The sequence below is a fragment of the Apiospora marii genome (assembly GCF_038362585.1).
Source record: "Apiospora marii strain CBS 49790 chromosome Unknown utg000001l_segment0_segment0, whole genome shotgun sequence".
In the NCBI taxonomy this organism is placed as follows: Eukaryota; Fungi; Ascomycota; class Sordariomycetes; order Amphisphaeriales; family Apiosporaceae; genus Apiospora; species Apiospora marii.
Window position 1 is genome coordinate 4929812 of NW_027117372.1, and position 17540 is coordinate 4947351.

General features: G+C 56.0%; 7 protein-coding genes across 7 annotated transcripts; 5 read left to right on the forward strand and 2 right to left on the reverse strand.

The window, feature by feature from the left end:
• Positions 1-484: 484 nt before the first annotated feature.
• On the reverse strand, positions 485-1354 carry PG985_001610 (uncharacterized protein; the record flags this gene model as incomplete). The annotated part of the gene is made up of 1 exon (XM_066821379.1): positions 485-1354. The coding sequence occupies one exon, from the start codon at positions 1352-1354 to the stop codon at positions 485-487; it is 870 nt and encodes a 289-aa protein (XP_066692258.1).
• A 904-nt stretch (positions 1355-2258) lies between these two features.
• PG985_001611 (uncharacterized protein) lies at positions 2259-3080 on the forward strand (the record flags this gene model as incomplete). Its single annotated transcript, XM_066821380.1, has 1 exon — positions 2259-3080. One exon carries the CDS (start codon positions 2259-2261, stop codon positions 3078-3080), a length of 822 nt encoding a protein of 273 aa, XP_066692259.1.
• A 308-nt stretch (positions 3081-3388) lies between these two features.
• On the reverse strand, positions 3389-5031 carry PG985_001612 (uncharacterized protein; the record flags this gene model as incomplete). Its single annotated transcript, XM_066821381.1, has 2 exons — positions 3389-4691; positions 4892-5031. 2 exons carry the CDS (start codon positions 5029-5031, stop codon positions 3389-3391), a joined length of 1443 nt encoding a protein of 480 aa, XP_066692260.1.
• Positions 5032-6020: 989 nt separating this feature from the next.
• Positions 6021-7446, forward strand: PG985_001613 (uncharacterized protein; the record flags this gene model as incomplete). Its single annotated transcript, XM_066821382.1, has 3 exons — positions 6021-6123; positions 6172-6400; positions 6453-7446. The coding sequence occupies 3 exons, from the start codon at positions 6021-6023 to the stop codon at positions 7444-7446; spliced, it is 1326 nt and encodes a 441-aa protein (XP_066692261.1).
• Positions 7447-8296: 850 nt separating this feature from the next.
• On the forward strand, positions 8297-8872 carry PG985_001614 (uncharacterized protein; the record flags this gene model as incomplete). Its single annotated transcript, XM_066821383.1, has 1 exon — positions 8297-8872. The coding sequence occupies one exon, from the start codon at positions 8297-8299 to the stop codon at positions 8870-8872; it is 576 nt and encodes a 191-aa protein (XP_066692262.1).
• Positions 8873-10515: 1643 nt separating this feature from the next.
• On the forward strand, positions 10516-11266 carry PG985_001615 (uncharacterized protein; the record flags this gene model as incomplete). Its single annotated transcript, XM_066821384.1, has 2 exons — positions 10516-11089; positions 11151-11266. The coding sequence occupies 2 exons, from the start codon at positions 10516-10518 to the stop codon at positions 11264-11266; spliced, it is 690 nt and encodes a 229-aa protein (XP_066692263.1).
• A 3122-nt stretch (positions 11267-14388) lies between these two features.
• PG985_001616 (uncharacterized protein) lies at positions 14389-17235 on the forward strand (the record flags this gene model as incomplete). The annotated part of the gene is made up of 1 exon (XM_066821385.1): positions 14389-17235. One exon carries the CDS (start codon positions 14389-14391, stop codon positions 17233-17235), a length of 2847 nt encoding a protein of 948 aa, XP_066692264.1.
• Between the last annotated feature and the right edge of the window lie 305 nt (positions 17236-17540).

Below are 17540 nucleotides of genomic sequence, written 5' to 3' on the forward strand. Positions count from 1 at the left end.
TACATTACTAGCAATCCTTCCAGTCATGTCTTAGGATAGCGTTTGAACATAAGACTGTTTGCTGCTGGGCTCCTTTACCACATGGCAGACCCTTGAGTGGACCCCCAAACTCAGCCCAAAGAGATGTTTCTAGAAAGCAGGAGCCTAACCCCTTACTTCCAGCCGCTGGCCATCACATCTCACTGTCCTTTGTGGGGAAACTATTCGAATCTCTAATCCAACCCATCGTGTAAGAGCTGATGCATCAGAAGAAGACTACGTGGATGGCTAACAGGGTCAGAGACAATCGAGAATGCAGAAATGCCTGCGGTCTCATGATCAAGATAACAACCCAGAGGAATCGACAGATGCCGTATTTCACTCCATTGAGGTCAAAATAACATAGGCATGATGGATACAAGCACTCGCTGCTGCAATGGATCTGCGGATGGACCGAAGAACACTGTCAAGTTGCTGAAGATTACGTTGCCTCATTCATACGCAGCTAATGGGGGTCCGCGTCCCAGTCATCGCTCCAGTCTTCCACCTTCCAGCTTGCCTGACTCTCGCTGAAGGAAACAGGCATGCCATCGACGCACGTGGGAAAATATCCCTTATGGACGACTTCAGAGTCTTCCTTTATCGACACCCGGAGCGCACTACCGCGCTTCCTCGCCGCGATGGCGTGCCACGCACGCAGAACCTTGTTGCTCGGCCTCCAGTCTGCGGCCCCGTGACCGCTCCAGACCACTTCCACATCTGGCTCCTCGCCACCGTCTGGTCTAGGATCTACGGTCCGGGCGAAGAAGGAGAAGTCGCGGTTGACGGGGTAGCCCGTCAGCCTCATCGTCCTGAGCCGGGGCATTCTTTGCGCGGCCGCGGCAGAGGCCTGCCAAACGAGCTCCTCGGCCTTTTCCAAAGCTGGGCGGAAATCACTCCACTGCGAGTCTTTGGTTGGAGATTCAATGGCATCGTCGATGCATTGGTCGTAGTGTAGGTCAAATTCCTCGAGCAGAGGCCATTCTGCCGCAGGGTCGTCTCCAAGGTTGGGCCCGAAGATCTCGATGCCGGCTCGTACGTTTTTGTACAGGCGCAGCCTCTTTAATCCCAGGGATATGTCATAGAGTTTCAGCGTATATGACTGATCGAGGCTAAGTCTCCAAGGGGAAGGCGGTATTGTGCTCTCGAGGAAGCTCCATACAGGGTCGTTGTCCTTCTTGTACTCCTTTCTGACGTTGCGAAAGGTGATGGACTCAATGACGGCTCTCCATGCAGGGCAGACGGTGGCGAGATCCGGCAGCTGCTTCCGGGACTCAAAGGCCAGATTTTCCATGATGGCGATGGTGAGTTCATTGGGTAGAGACCAAGGCGCCATCGTGAGAACTGTCGTAGCAGGGAGCAAGTAGGCGAATAATCAGTTGCTGTCAATGAGAAATGCACTGTGTTGGTGGGTGAAATAATCAGGTTGCTGGCAATGATGGAAGTCTGGATTATTGCGAGGGACACGAACAGAGGTGTTGAGGCCACCCGTAGTCACATTTATTTATGTTCCTTCCAGAAAGTGACCCGGCCCTGTTGGACCAATTACCAATGACTAGGTACTCAATCAACTTCAACGGAGGCAACTAATGGATACGTATTAATCGTTTTGAATGAGATACGTAGAGATCCCGAACCAATCTACTGCATGCCTGAAGCAATCTCAGGTGCTTGTCCATAGCTAAAGACGTGGACGGCCTGGAGTATGTGTCTGATTCTGCAAACATGTACATACAATCTGATATGAAGAGATATGCTGCACCAACTCCATGACCCATCTTGACAACAGTTCACTATGGTCTGATGAGCATGTCGGAACTGTCCAGATTCGATCGGCTTATCATGTAAGCGATGTCGTTGGAGAGAGGCTGTCGTTGTTGCAAGCGGGAGGCGGCTGCAAGGGGATCTAGAACCCCCCACTGTGCCCCGCAATCCCGCGCGATCAGCCCCACCAAAATTTTCCTAGAGCTAAAGTTCGGTCATTGAACTTGTGTTTGCAGAGAGTTGTTGAACGTCCGACAGCTTGGAAATCTCCATTTGGACGACCAAGACAACAGCCAAAGCGACGCGACCACGAATCCCCAAGAAGAACGCCTGGGAGAAATTACAGACAGACGAGCGAACAAAAGGCGCATCATCATCAGCAACCGCACGATCCAATTGGCGACGACAGGCTGCCACCACCGAAAACAACCACCTTTCCGACCGCACACACAAGGGCACTCCCCCCGCCAGTCACCATGCCCCTCGACACCTCGACCTACAATCTCGCCCTCCTCCGCGTCGACGGCCGGCGCTGGAACGAGCTGCGCCAGCAAAAGGCGCAGATGGGCGTGCAGCCCTCGGCCGACGGCTCCGCCTACCTCGAGCAGGGCAACACCAAGATCCAGTGCATCGTCTCGGGCCCCAACGAGCGCGACACCAAAAGCACCTCTTCCGCCTCGACGGCCCCGACCTCGGGCGGCCAGGGCGCCACGGTGGCCGTCAGCATCACCATCGCCCCCTTCGCGACCGTGGACCGCAAGCGCCGCGGCCGCAACGACAAGCGCCTGCAGGAGATGCAGACCACCATCGCCTCCGGGCTCGCCGCCGCCGTGCAAGGCCAATCCTACGGCCCCCGATCCACGATCCACATCGCCCTGAACGTGCTGTCGCAAGACGGCTCCCTGCTGGCCGCGCTCGTCAACGCCGCCAGCCTGGCCCTCGTCGACGCCGGCGTGCCCATGACGGACTACCTGGTCGCCTGCACGGCGGGCTCGACGTCGTCGTACGCGGCGGCCGACGAGGCGGCCGACCCGCTGCTCGACCTCAACACGCAGGAGGAGCAGGAGCTGCCGTTCCTGACGCTGGCGACGCTCGGCGCCACCGACCGCGTCGTCGCCATGGTCTGCGAGAGCCGCGTCCAGCTCGCGCGCCTCGAGGGCATGATGGCCACCGCCGCCGACGGCTGCAAAGGGGTTAGGGACTTCCTCGACGGCGTCGTGCGGGACAAGGGCGAGCTCATGGTGCAAGAGGGCGCCGTCGGCAGGGGCGAAGTAGTGGGCAGCATGGATCTGGATTGATTTGGGCTGGGTGAAGGAAAAGGATACCAAGATAAAACGAGACACAACAGGTTGATAGAAGAAAGAATATGCACGTGAAGGGGGGCATAGCATACATGTCATCGATATCCGGCACAAATAGCATCTGCATGGCGTTTACGGTTTGGTCACGAGATAGAGAGATGAATGGAATTCCAAAGGTTGAGAATCATATCATATTTTCGTTGGTCGTCAGTCTTGAATTGAGAAACGATATAGCTTTCTTGGCTCATTACATTTTGACAGATGTGCTAGTGTGATGGATGTTGTTGCTATATATCTGTAGGTATTTAGAGCTCATCGTGCTCCGCCTCGGGGGCCGGGGTGGCCTCGGGCGTAGGCTCGGCGCCCTGCCACGAAGTCGACTCGTCCTCGGTGGGCACCTCCACCTTGATCTCGTCCTCGACCTTGACCTCGACCTTCTCGGCCTTGGGCGTCTCCTCGGCGACCTCGGACAGGACACCGGCGGGGAGCTTCTTCTTGGTCCCCTCGCTCAGGCGGATGGCGTCGATCCAGGCCTCGATGCTCTCGCCGCTGAAGTCGCCCTCGTACTGTCTCCACCACTTGCGCTTGCCGTTGACCGCGATGATCTCCACCTCGGAACCGAGCTCGAGGGACTTGACCAGGGCCGCCACCTTCTCGTCCGCTGAGTGGATCTCGTAGAAGGGGAAGAGGTGGCGCTGGGCGTGGGCGTGCTTGTGGGCGAGCTCGGAAAGGCTTCCGAGGGCCTTCTCAGCGGCCTCGCCGTGGGCGGCGGGGACAACGGCCAGAATGCAAGTGCCGGACTTGGGGTTCAGGCACTCCTTGGTCAGCTTCGAGGCTTCGGTGATGGCGGGAATGGCGGGTGCGGCCTCGGCAGCCTTGGTCGCCTTGGGGGTCTCTGAGGTCGCGGTTTCGTCCTCGGCCGTCTCCTTGGTCTTGCTCTTAGCGTCGGACGACTTGGAGGAGGCCTTCTCCTTCTTCTCCTTCTTGGCCTTGGGCTTAGCAGGGCCAGACACGGGGTTGGGCTTGCCGGCCTGCGACAGGAACTTGACCATGGCGTCCTTCTTCATCTCGCCATCGTACAACACACCGGGCTTGTCGCCACCGGGGAGCAGCACCAGGGCGGGGTAGGACTTGACGCCGAACAGCTCGTTGGCCTTGGTCTCCTTGTTGCGGACCTGGGCGACCTGGATGACGTCGAGGAAGTCGATGGCGAGGCTCTTGAGCAGGGCGCTGGTGGTGCCCTTCTCGCTAAACAGAATGGCCTTGGCGGTGTCGTTGTTGGTGCTGAGGAAGCTGTCGACGTCCTTGTCGGTGACCTTCTTCACGTGGTTGTTGATCTTGTCGACGACGGCGTCGACGATGCCCTTGGCGGAGCGGGGGCCATTGTAGTCGTCGACGACGGGCTTGCCGTACTTCTTGCCGGGGCGGGAGATCTTGAGGGTCGGGAAGCCCTGGACGCCAAACTGGCCGCAGAAGGGCTTGTTCTCGTCCTCGTCGCAGTTGATGGCGGCGACCTGGGCCAGACCCTCGAGGTTCTTGGCGGCCTTTTCGTAGGCGGGCTTCAGGTTCTGGCAGTGGCCGCACCAGGGCGCGTAGAATTCGAGGGACCTATTGGATGCAAGAAGAGAGATGGGTGTTAGTGGGTGGTCGAGTCATGAAGCGAACGGGTGGTGGGTGCATATTTGTTGGAGCCGTCCCCGGTGTAAAGTGATTGGATGGGGATAGACATAGGCACAATGCTGCTGAGACAAACGCAACAGCAAATCGAGATAGATAGAAGGGTGGGACATACGGTGGTGTAGTTGGACTTGGCTACGAGCCTGTCATAGCTCTTAGCATCGACCTGGAGAACGGGCGAGTTCTTGGTGTAGATGCCGGCGCTGACCGTGGGCAGGGCCGAGAGGAGAGCTACGGCAACGGTAGCTAGTGTGGGGTTGGAGGTATGCATGGTCGGCCAGTGTCAGTCGATCACGACAGCAGTAGCAGTGGGTGGGAGGCAGCTTTGTATGTTCGTTTAATTGATGGAAACGCAGTCAATCAGAGAGACGGGGAATGGCGCTGGAAGACGAATGATGAGGACCGGATTGGCCATGCACAAAATGCGAAGGTTTCGCCAGAACAGTTCAGCAGGTTATAAACAGAGGATTGAAGGTGAATTGGTGTAGTTGTCCTCCTAGATTCGGCAAAAGGCCAGCGTGGAAATAAAGTCAGTCCATGAGCAGGCGGCAGCGATGCATGGGCAGGTCGACTAAAGCAAACCGTGGGGCTCCCGTTGCATTCACCCGCACGCCACCCAGACCTCGTACCTCCATCATACTGCTTCCTCCACTCAATGCGGGCATCTTTACACTACCAGAATCAATCCCTCATTTCAAAATGAGGTAATGGGAAGACGTGGAACGTGATTTATAGTTGTCGAGCGATGGACCATCTTTTTGAAACCTCGAGGATAAACAATCGAGATAGTATTCGAGAGACAGAGCTGGAGAGTGACTTCGTATCAGGTGCGCTATGGTGCCCCTCGACAAATCAGAGCAGAGAGTCGATCTGTCAAGAAGGTGGTCGAGAATCCAAAATCCGGGGTCCCTGTGGCTGATGCCCTGTAGCTCGAGCAGCTTGAGCCTCGATGTGGTGAAAGCTCGACTTTAGGCTGTTGTTTCGGGTCTAATTCCGCGCTACTGGAGGGGTGGGCAACCTTTGTAGGAGCCTAGCCGCCATTACGTCGATGAGCGATGAGGGATCAGGGTCTGAGGGTGGCTGGCAAACACTCAGACAGCTTCAACCACTGAATTGGACCCGAAGACAAGACAATCAATAACACACCACTCGCGAGCCACGAAATCATCCCAATCACGATCTTGCAGTCCAGAAATCAGAACAAACGTCTCTTCCGATCGACACCAACATTTCCACGCGGGCGCATTGACAGCTCCGACCATGGCGGCCAATATCCCCGCACCCCTCAAGAAGGCGGGCATCACACCCTTCGTGGTGCGCGCGACGCAGCTTGAGAAGGCCAAGCCCGTGATCGCATACTGGTGTATGTATTGTTCCCTGATCGCGGAGCTCAGTACTGATTGAGCAACAGGCGAATACTGGGTGGTCAACCAGATCCTCGCCAAGCAGCTCCACAGCACCGACGATGATTGTCTGCAGTTCACCATGGCCTTGATGGACAAGCTAGAACAGACCAAATCCGAACAAGCCGGAAACGATGCGATACTGGACGATGTCGCCGGTAAGGCTTACGTCGAGTCATTTGCTCAGGAGACGCTTGAGCGCGCTCTCCGGCCCCTCAATGCCAACAAGGTCACACAGTGAGTGTCTGCCCAATCCGATCCCCTGCGCATGTCGCTGATCTCCCTTCAGGCAAACCGCCGTCACATTCGAAGCGGCCGCCACCTTCTTCCACCTTGTCAACATCTGGGGCCCGGCCGACGCCGAAACGGAGCAGAAGATCAAATACGCCAAGTGGAACGCTGCCCGGATATTGAGAGCCATCAAGGAGGGCAAAGACCCCAACGAGTCGAACCCGAAGCCTCAGGAGGAGAAGGAAGAAGAGCAGTTAGACCCCAACGACCCCGAGGTCCAAGCACTAGGCGGACTGTCCCGATCAGCCACCGTCGAGGACGCGCCGGAGGAAGGAGACAAAACCTACCTTGACCCAAAGGCCTCCGCTATATCGCCAGCAACCGTGTCGGCTCCTACATCTCCTCCACAATCAGCGATTCCGCCCGAGCAAGTCTCTCCCATTGCACCGCCAGACCAGCCTGCCCATGACGGTTACTTCCCCTCTGCGCCATCTGCGCCCACGGCTGATGCTGATGACCCACCTCTTGAGCTGCCGTCCGCCCCTGGGGCCCCTTCATCTGCCGGAGACCCCGACTTCAGTATCCCAAGTCCACCCACAGTCCAGCCGGGCGCCTCAGGGGCCATCTCACCACCAGCCCTGCCCGACACGCCACAGTCCTTCTACCAACAGCCCCAGCCCCCTGTCCATCAGCCATCCGCCCCGGTGCCGACGCCGGGGCCTGGACTCCCTCACCCTTACCAAGTCTATGCTCCGCCTAGCGCACCCCCGGCGAACAACTTTTATACCCAGGCTCCGCGCCAGCCGACTCAGCCTTCAGAGTCACCCCGCTCACCTCCTGTACCCAAGAAGCCCCAATCACTCGCCCCGTCGCAGCCGGTGTCGAGCTACAGTGGTGGTCCACCTACCAACTCGGTGTATCAAGCCGATGACATGTCCATGGAACAGGCGCAGAAGCACGCCAAGTGGGCTATTTCGGCTCTCAACTTTGAAGACGTGCCTACGGCAGTTAGAGAGTTGAAGGCGGCTTTGAATGCTTTGGGGGCCTCCTAGAGCTGGCGGCTATTATCATGTGGAGGTACCGATTAGGTACCGATTATGGAAACACTGCATTTGTTAGGGCTCATGTCTATTGAAAACCCCCGAGCTTTGTTTTACATGCATGGTAGCGGTAAAGGAAGTTCGTTAGGGGAACGAGGAGGGAGCATACCAGTAGGAATGATGTGTAGATACCAATGTGGGAGGAGCACGGTGATCGTTAATCGATTAAACTCATTTATTATTCCCAACTTGATCCAGTACAACCGAGATTCATGCAAAAAGCTTCCCTTCGCTTTCTTTCTTCACGAGCCACGTTTCCTTCGTTCTTGTATGCGACTTCCTCGCTTCTCACCTGATATGAAGATGCCGTGGCCCAGACGACTTGCACGGGGGCGGTGCATAGGTTTGCTTCCATATATCAGTCTGCAGTAGAGTATCAACCCAATTCTTCTTCATCTTACCCGGCATCTCGATAACATAAGACCTCCCTGTCAAGTTGGTGGGCGAAATGTTTTCCCCGATGGGTCTTTACACGCCTCTTGTCGATTTTGAGTTCAGGGCAAACATGGCTCATCAGCGTTGAATATCGTTATCATTCACGATTCTCGGGTCGAGATCCACCACCAGGCAGACTGTGTAGGTAGGTCTATCTCCGTTTGCTTGATATTTGACAATATAAATTCGACAGAAGCTGAAGGGAACATTAATCTTGTATTTGAATTCATCATACCAAACAGACACCTTGCCTGCGTGACCCGAGCTATACTCAAACCGCATGCCTCTGGTCTGCTTTGGGACATAGTCAATCTTGACTTTCCATTAAACCCGATAGGCATCAACATCCAACACGCAAAGCTTCGTCATGGACCCATTCGTTCACGAGCTCATGCCACACCTCCCCGGATACGTCCAGGAGTATGCATTCTTTGCCTCGAACGGGGTTTGCAACCACCGCCATAACCAGCGGCCGCTCTACTACGGGTCCATCCACGACAGCGACCCGGCTCCCCTACGCCACGGGTCGCTCCGTCACGACTACTACACCGCCCAGCCGGAAGATGTGGATCCGGCCGAGGCCCTGATGGACGACGACACCCTGCCCCCTCAGATGGTGCAGTACGACGACCAAGGCAACGTCGTCGCGGTCGATGATGATGAAAACGACGGCAAGCCAGTCTGGCGGCCGGAATACGACGTATGTCTGGACGATCTGCGATACCACCTCGCCGTCTACCGCGAGATCCCGCCCCTGAGATCGTTGGCGCTCCACGTCTTCAAGCAGTGCCTCATCTCCTTCGTGCCGCTGCTGTCGGGCCCGGTCGCCAACAACTACATCGAGCAGGGCGCCTTCAGGACATTAATCCGGGACGTCTACGAGAACACCGTCGAGGGCGACATGCTCCGGGTCGTCTGCGCCCGGTTCGGGGTCTGGGTCTAGGACCGGTTCTGGACGCCCCAGCGCCGCCGGCCCGTCGAGCGGCTCGCGCACTACCTGTGCGTCGAGGCGGCGCGGCGGGCTTGCGGGGGGTTTGATGCGGATGTTGCGGAGGGGTGAGAATGCTTGCGGAGGAGCAGCGGCGGCTGAGGGAGAGGGCGGAGAGGAGGGGGGAGGAGGAGGGGAGGGAGGAGGCAGAGAAGGCAGGGAAGGCACAGGAGGCAGAGAAGCGTGTGTGACGACGGGAGGATGTCGGGGTGACAGGGAGACGCCTCGGTTTGGGTCTGCCGTTACACACACGGATGTCTACGAGACGGCACGCGGAGGTGTTGGCACATTCGAATACTGCGAAAGAAACGATGTTCAAAACATTCAAATTTGTGTTGAATACTGTCTGTCTTATATCTTGATGCATAGACATACTTGTAGCAGGAACCGGCCGGGCTGTATTCAATCTTGCCTGCCACTTCTTGCATAGTGATGTGGTGCATTTAGAGGAGCATAATGGTGTCTAACTATTTACAAGCGATTAGACTGATGATTCCATCAATGGAATTGTATTACCACATCTCTGCGGTCTTACTCGATGTGAAGCCATCCAGACTGATATGGGAATTCCGAAGCAGTATGTTTAGCCCACAGTAATAAATCACAAGACGACATGGACGACTAGCCATCGTGAACGAGCCTGCATATCCTGCGACTGCAGATCCCATCACCTCCCATCGGCAACGGATCCCACGGGATATTTTTTCTTGTCGGTGTACATTTTGCAGTTTCTGAAACTCCCTCATCTATGGAATTTGGCGATGACACAGAAGGAAATAGTTGCAATTGGGCTGCAGATGTATCCCGTTATTCCCATAAGATCTACTTGATAGACTGACAAACGCCGTCATGGCGTCGGATGTCATTGTTTGAGTGTCGTCTTAGGCTGGGCGCTAGAACAACGACACGATACATTGATCTGCATCTGCCATGCTGGATAGCTGGGTGCTCGAGTCAAGATTTGTGCTCATCAAATCAACGACGAGAGGAAGGATTAGGCTATATTGTTTTCTCCCGTCGGACCTGTTCATCTGGTCCTCACATACTCCGTACTTGATGTTAGTATGGCCAATTGCCCCCATCGACCCATTAATGACGGACATCTTTTGCGGCTCAAAACACCATCGCGTTGAATGTTCAGTCCGTAGCAACGGCTAAAACCGGGTTTAGCGACCAGCTGAGTCAACGATAGTCACCTCAATGAACCCCGTGAAATTGCAGGCTTGTGCATCTGCTTTTTGCGCGTACCTGCGATGGGATTTGGAATTAGGCGCGTCCAAGACCTCGCGTTCGCGATACGGCAGCTCTTGAACACGACTTGGGAGAGAAAAAAAACTGGTGGGGTCGGTCGAGTGAAACAATGCAGCCCCTCCTTGCAGCGCTAGAATTGTTCTCGAAAACCCGTCTGAAGCTGCTGAAACACTGAGCCACGGACGGCTGCAGGGATAGCCCGCCTGTAGAAACACATGTGAAGAGAACCCCCGATCTACAGTACAGGGCTGCCAGAGCCGTCAGCTTCGGGAAGGCCTTTTGGCTCTCCCCTGTTGCAGGTGATGCTCTCGAGAGTGAGGCGGACACACGTCAAGTATCATTTGCGCATGGGATTCAAGTCTTTGCGTGCAAGAAAAGAGTTTCTGGCCATATTCGAAAGTCATAGAAACTGGTCCCGGCGCTTGGGAACCAGTGAGCGAGACGAAACAGTGTTCGCGTTCAAGGGAATAGCCAGGGGTGCCGATCTGGCAAAGGCAGACAACGGACGGGTCATCCGATTGGGATTGCCCGTGTCGTGTTACCTCGAGGCGATCTGGGCTGGTGAGGGCTCGTCCTATCGGCGTGCCCATTTCGTCCAAATGGCGCTGCATGGGAACGCAATAATCCCAAAAGAAAAGAAAAAGAAACCGAACGCTGTTTACGACCAACCGTTGGATGGGCGAAAAGCCACTGGAGGGGCCGAATTCAGAATTCTCCAGCAGAAGTTTTCTTTTGCTCAACGGTCATACGCGCAGCTCCTCCTCTCAGACAATGGGACGGACGCCTGCCGAAGGAACCGCAGATGGGCCAAGCCTCGCTGCGCCATTGCTTTCTTTTACTCGACGCCGGGAAGGTCAGTGTCCCTTGCAGGACCGGAAGGCTACTGGCTACACACACAAAATACGTTTGCCTGGCGATATCGTCATCGCCAAGAGGAAAAGGCAATAGGATATTACCCTACATGACCTCTGCGTAATTGCAGTACATGCGCAGCGCGCGGAAGAAGAAACCGCCTGGCCAGCTGGCCGGGCAAGGCGAGAGGAGCTCACTCAATGTGAAGCACAGGCTCCGGCGCTACTCGTCAGCATCTGGCTCTAGCGGTGACACTACCAATTGATGATGTGCAGCCGTCCTTCCGGGAGCCGTATCACTAAAATAAACCCAATGCCAGACAGGTTGGTTACGTAGGCTGGGGCAGTACCTGATGGCATTTGATTGAACTTGGGCAGTACCTGAGGGTAATTGATTGAACTTGGGCTTGGTGACTTGGTAGTTTATTTACATTAGGTATTTTACCTAAGGTACCTACCTATCAATGTTGGCCATCCATGCCAAATGCCACCTCGTAGCCGAGTTGGCGATTTGACGCTTGTCGCAAGCGATGCCACGGGCGCACACTCCAGGTTACATTTGCTACAGCTTGGAGGCGCGCAGCCGAATGAACTGGCTGTCAATCACTTTATCCCCTCCCTCCTCCATCCCCCATCCCACTGCCCATCCCACCTTTTCCCACTCCCTGGCAGGCCTGCACGCCTGGCGCGCACTGCACTTGGCTTGGCCCGGCAGCCTCTCCCTAGTTTCCAGGGTCCGGGTCTCCTACAGGTGCGTGCACCTGCCTCGCTGCAACCGTGCCAGTGCACAACTCGATCATGGCAACTTTGCCAATCAGATAAAGAAAAATAAAAAAAATTCGACGGCTTGAGGCTTGAGCTTCTAGAAGCCCATCCCACGCGCCCATCGAATCAATTGATCAATTGATTGAACCACTGCCGTCGTACTGCATACATGCTGCCTCTATCTCTGCTGCGACACACTTTTTTTGCTTGAGGGTCATTGGCCACAATTCGTGCTGACCTCACCTGCCTGCACTGCACTGCAACTTGCACTGCACTGCACTGCACCGTAGCTAAAAATAAAATTGACCGATTGACCATGGACCTCAGGTTCGCCTGTTTTCCATGCGAGCATCATCATCCATTTCCCACGCTGGACTTTAATGATTGATCGACCTGCCCCCAAGGCAGGGTATCCTTTCCCAACTCCTAGCAGCCAACCGGCTCAGCCGTATGGTACGGTTTAGTGACGGCCCCTCTCTATCCTACCCATCGACTGCCCCCCTCCCCTCCCCTCCATTGCCCTCTCTTCCCGCCGTCCTTATCGTTTCGTCCCTCTCGCCGCTTCACCACCCACACGCACACAATCCAGGACTTGGGACCCCGACACCCGAGCTACTCCCCAAGCAACTTAGACTCAGATGGGCCAAGGGCCAGTCCGTGCCCCGTGCTGCTGCTTGTGCCTAGTGCGCCTAGGGTCCTTATCCCAAGCCAGACCAGAAGAAAGAAGCAGGAGAAGAAGCAGCAGCACAACTAGCAGCAGCACAACAACAGAGTACGGAGAAGAAGCTCTGACCTCTTCACCGCAGAGAGACGTGCGCACTTTCGATTAACCTATGTATGCAATACCCTCCGGCTCGGCCCACTCAATGACCCCGTCAAGACCCTCAAGCTTGAGACAAGACAATGGCGACTAGCACATAGAGCGGTCCTATTTACGGTACAGCTCCTGTATCTCTTGCTGCTTTTCCCTCTGACAACAGAGAGCTCCCCACATCCATACCCAGCCTCCAAGCCTACTTCGGCGACGACAGCAAGCAGAGCAAAGGGGCAGAACGACGCCAGTCCAAGTCGCAACGGGGGGCCAAGACAAGAAGACACCACAACAACACCACCTCCGACTTCTCTCGACTCTCGGTTTTACCATACCTTATAACCTACCTACCGCTACTGTACATCTTTGACGCGCCATGATCACGACATCTCCATCTCCTCATTGACCCGATACCAATCCGTGGCAAGGCTTCTTGAGTTCCTTCTTCTTGTGCTTCTTTGCTTCTTCTGCCATACCCACTTAGGATATACTTCTCAGGTACGCTCGCTTTACGTCAACCCCCCGTGACCTCTTTCCCCCTTCCCACCCACTCTTACTCTAGCACCAAGCAGCCAAATCAATTGGCGGTACCGCTCTACTCCTCTTAGGCCAGGCCACTAGTGTACCTCTACCTACAACTACCCATCATACCCTTACCCATCCATGCCTACATTACCATACCTACATTATACCTACATTGCCTCCTTGCCTGCTTTCTTTTTTGCCCTCCCGGGACGCCGTCATAATCCTTGCTTGTCTCACCAGATGCATGTTTGTTCTTGCCATTGTTGTTGCTTGTTTGTATGCCAGCACCCCTTGTGTAACCATTTCCCGATAGATACGGAGACCTTCTCTGGGTAAAAAAACAACCACGGACGCTTTATACCTCGGACCGCCAGCCAGTTTTGCTTGGCCCAGACGACCTGCTCGCGTGCTGCTGTTGTTGTTGTGACGGCAGCTTGTACCAACCAAGACGTATACACCGAGATCTATTTCTCTCTATTTTTGGAGCCCCATGAACCACCACAGCCTGGCTGTCCAAAGTCAATTGCGAGCCTGTTGCCACGGTAAGTGTTGCGGTGCGGTGTCAGAAAGTGGCGGCGCAGTGGGTGGTGCTGCTTGTCTTGGATCTGGTGTCTTGGAGTATGCTGACAGCCGCCCCAAAGCTCAGCCGACAATAGAAACGAAATTCGAATCAACCCCACGTCCCCGAACGAATTCAGGCGACGCTGCTGAAGTTTCCAACCCACGAAAGGCCTCTCTCCAAGCAACGGCTAATCGCTCGGCGCAACGAACCCCTTGAGCTTTACCGCCAATTGACGACAGAACGTTAGCGATCCCAGTCTCCGCAATCACCAGCACGGCCGAGCTTGTGTGGATAAACACGCTCCGCCCTTGTCAAGGATTGAGCCGTGTGCTGAATCTCGACCGCCCGTTTCCCTCTCTTCCCCCCTCTTGCGGTTCGTCCAATAATATTTTGGTGTGTGCATGCTTTTTGGAAGAAGCTTGTCTATCCCAACTGTTGTCGGTTTCGGTTCCGCGACGATTATAACGCTTTCGAGGAACACCCTCCTGGCAACCCAACCGGCCGGGGTAGAGCATGAACCGTTGCTTGCCTAAATTCTCAGCCGTTCGGTTACACTAGCCCAAGAATTTGCCACGACAGGGAGTGACGACCGTTGGAGTCTACCCGAAATATTAAGGGGACCGGCGCCGACGACCAAAGTGTTTGGCATTGACATCAGCCCTGGCAATCTAGCAGCGGCTCGGCTGCCCACCCGGCAGGAACAGCCATGAGGCGGAATCGCAGCTCGACGGCCTCGGCCTACAGGGCCCTGGCCCATCACCCAGCCGGTGTTGCAGGTGCCGACTCTGCGTCGCTGATCAGGTCCTTCAATGTCGAGACAAATCCCACTCGGCCCATGCGGCCATCCCCCTTGACGGCCTCGACCATCAAGGACATGCCCTTGGACCTTCTGGACCGCATGCGATCGTTTCCGCTTTTCATGTCGGCACCAGAAGAATTCCTCGTGGCCATCGGCAAGCATTTAAGGCCCCAAGTCCACTCGGCGCACGACCACGTCCTGACGGAAGGCGACGAGGCCAAGGCCATGTACTGGCTTGTCCGGGGTGTTGTTGCTGTGACTTCCCGCGACGGAGAAGCGATACACGCAGAATTAAAGCCCGGCGCTTTCTTTGGAGAGATTGGCGTATTGATGGACATGCCGCGAACGGCCACGATCATCGCGCGCACCAAATGCTTGCTTCTCGTATTGAAGAAGGAGGACCTCCAGCTCGAGCTCCCGAGGTTTCCCGACATGGAAAGGGCCATACGACACGAGGCCCACGAGCGCCTGACCATTTTGAAGAAGAAGCGCCAAGAAAGCAAAGGCAGCCAGAGCCAAAAACATATGATGTCCCGAGAAGTCGCTCCCGGCGAGGTTTCCACCGGCGAGGTCGGGGTGATCAGAGAGGGTGCCGCGGTCAACCACAAGAAACGGAAGTCGCCCAGCCCAGGAGTGCCCGAGGATCCGGTGGCCAGCGCTCTGGGAAGCGGGTTTGTCAATGTGCGGCAAACGCTGAGGGAGCTCCCCTTGTTTTCGACGCTCCCTCCGGATATTCTTCACTTCCTGGGCATGAGCGCCCAGCCGAAAACCTACAAGCCTTTCACGGAAATTGTCCAGCAGGGCACTCCCGGCCACGAGATCTACTTTATTGTGCGGGGCGAGGCCGAAGTCATACACGACACGCCCAAGAAAGAGGCGCCCACAAAACGCGTGACGCGCTCTACGTACATTCGACCCAGGCTTCGCGCCGGACAATACTTTGGCGAAGTCTCGAGTCTGGGCTTGTCACGTGGGCGAACGGCCACGGTTCGGTCCATCACCACGGTCGAGTGCTTGATGATTGGAGGCAACGCCCTCGACGAGCTATGGAAACGTTGTCCTCCTGGAATACGCAAGCAGGTGGAGGACACGGCCAGGACCAGAATCAAGCCTGCAGACGAAGATGTCGAGATGGTGGACGTGGAGAAACTCGACAGACCTGGTACCCCGACCACACCCATCAAGATCGCGCCCAACGTCATATTCCAAAACCATTCGTTGCCCGTATCCCCGGCCAAGGACGACTCGGACCCCATCTTATCCAAGGACCCGGACCCCTTCCTGAGCGTCGACATGGAAAACATGCGGAACCGTCGGCGTGGATCTTTTGCACCGCCTACGCCTCCGGCGGATTCTCCATCTACACCTAGCACCAATGGGGTCCGGCAGCGCAATATCGATGTTTCTACACCCATCAAGTACAGGATCCCATCCTCGCCCGACTCGGAAGGGCCGTCGAAGAAGGCACGGATACTCCCACGGAGGCCTGCCAGCATGGAACAGTCGCGCCTGCCAGAAGACATGCTGGTCTCTGTCTTTCAATACATGAACCTACCCGAGCTGATGCGGCTCCGGCTGGTTTCGACGCGATGGCGCAAGACCCTGACGACACATCCCCGACTATGCACGGTAGTCGATCTGACTCCCCACAACCGACGCGTGACGGACCAGGTTCTCGTCAAGATATTGGCACCTTTCTTTGGAATGCGCCCTCGGTCGGTAGATGTCAGCAACTGCTTTCACGTGACCGACGAGGGCTTTTCGGCCCTTTGGAAGATGTGTGGAAGGAACATCAAAATCTGGAAGATGAAGTCGGTGTGGGATGTATCGGCCAACCAGATCCTCGACATGAGCGAGCATGCCAAGGGGCTCGAGGAAGTGGATTGGAGCAACTGCCGCAAGGTGGGAGACAACCTCCTCGCCCGAGTGGTTGGGTGGGTTGTACCGGAACACGCCCAGACGACGAAACAGGTCGTGATATCCAATTCGCGCGTGAGGGGCCAGAAGCCCCAGATGCAGACCGTCACGCTGCCTCCTCCCGGAACCGTCGTGGGCTGCCCCAAGCTGAAGCGGCTCAACTTGTCCTACTGCAAGCACATTACGGACCGGTCCATGGCCCATATGGCCGCCCACGCCTCGAATCGGATCGAGTCTCTGTCGCTCACGCGCTGCACGTCCATCACCGACGCCGGTTTTCAGACATGGACGCCGTACCGTTTCGCCAACCTGACGCGCCTGTGTCTTGCTGACTGCACTTACCTCTCGGACAATGCCATCATCGCGCTCGCCAACTCAGCAAAGGCGTTGACTCACCTCGACCTGTCCTTCTGCTGCGCCCTTTCAGATACGGCCACCGAGGTAGTTGCCCTGGGCCTGCCCAAGCTGCAAGAGCTCAAGATGGCTTTTTGCGGTAGCGCTGTCAGCGACAACAGTCTTGCCTGCATCGCCTTGCATCTCAACGAGCTTGAGCGCTTGAGCGTCCGAGGCTGTGTTCGTGTCACAGCCATGGGCATCGAGAGCGTCCTCGATGGCTGCGGCCAGCTCGAGTGGTGCGACGTGAGTCAGTGCCGCAACCTGGAGCCGTGGGTGCATGGCGGTGGTGTGACCAGATGGGGCTTCGACGAGCGAGGCCGGGGCCAGAACAGGAATGGCACCAAGAGGGCCAGCATCATGCCGCCCAGGGGAGTCAAGAACCGCCGAGCCCGGCAGCCAGTCGGATTTGTGGTCGAAAAGGGCCCCGGCAGCCTACGATAACAGCCTTTTCCAACGGCTCAAAAGGTCCCGGGTTGAAAAATCAGCGGAAAGGGCTGGCTATATGATGTACCGTCCATTTTACGACAAGCGAACTTTGCAACATGTTTTTCACACCATGGTCATAAACGGAGATACCCTGATTATTTAGCGGGTGGAGGGCGGGAACCTTGAAACCAACCAACCATACACCAATCCATGTATGCAGTCTTTCTGTTGGGAACTGTAAGTATGCGAGGCTCTTGTTTAGACGAGCCGGCCAAAAGAAGCTGTACATGTACATATTACAGAAACCTTTACCTAGATAG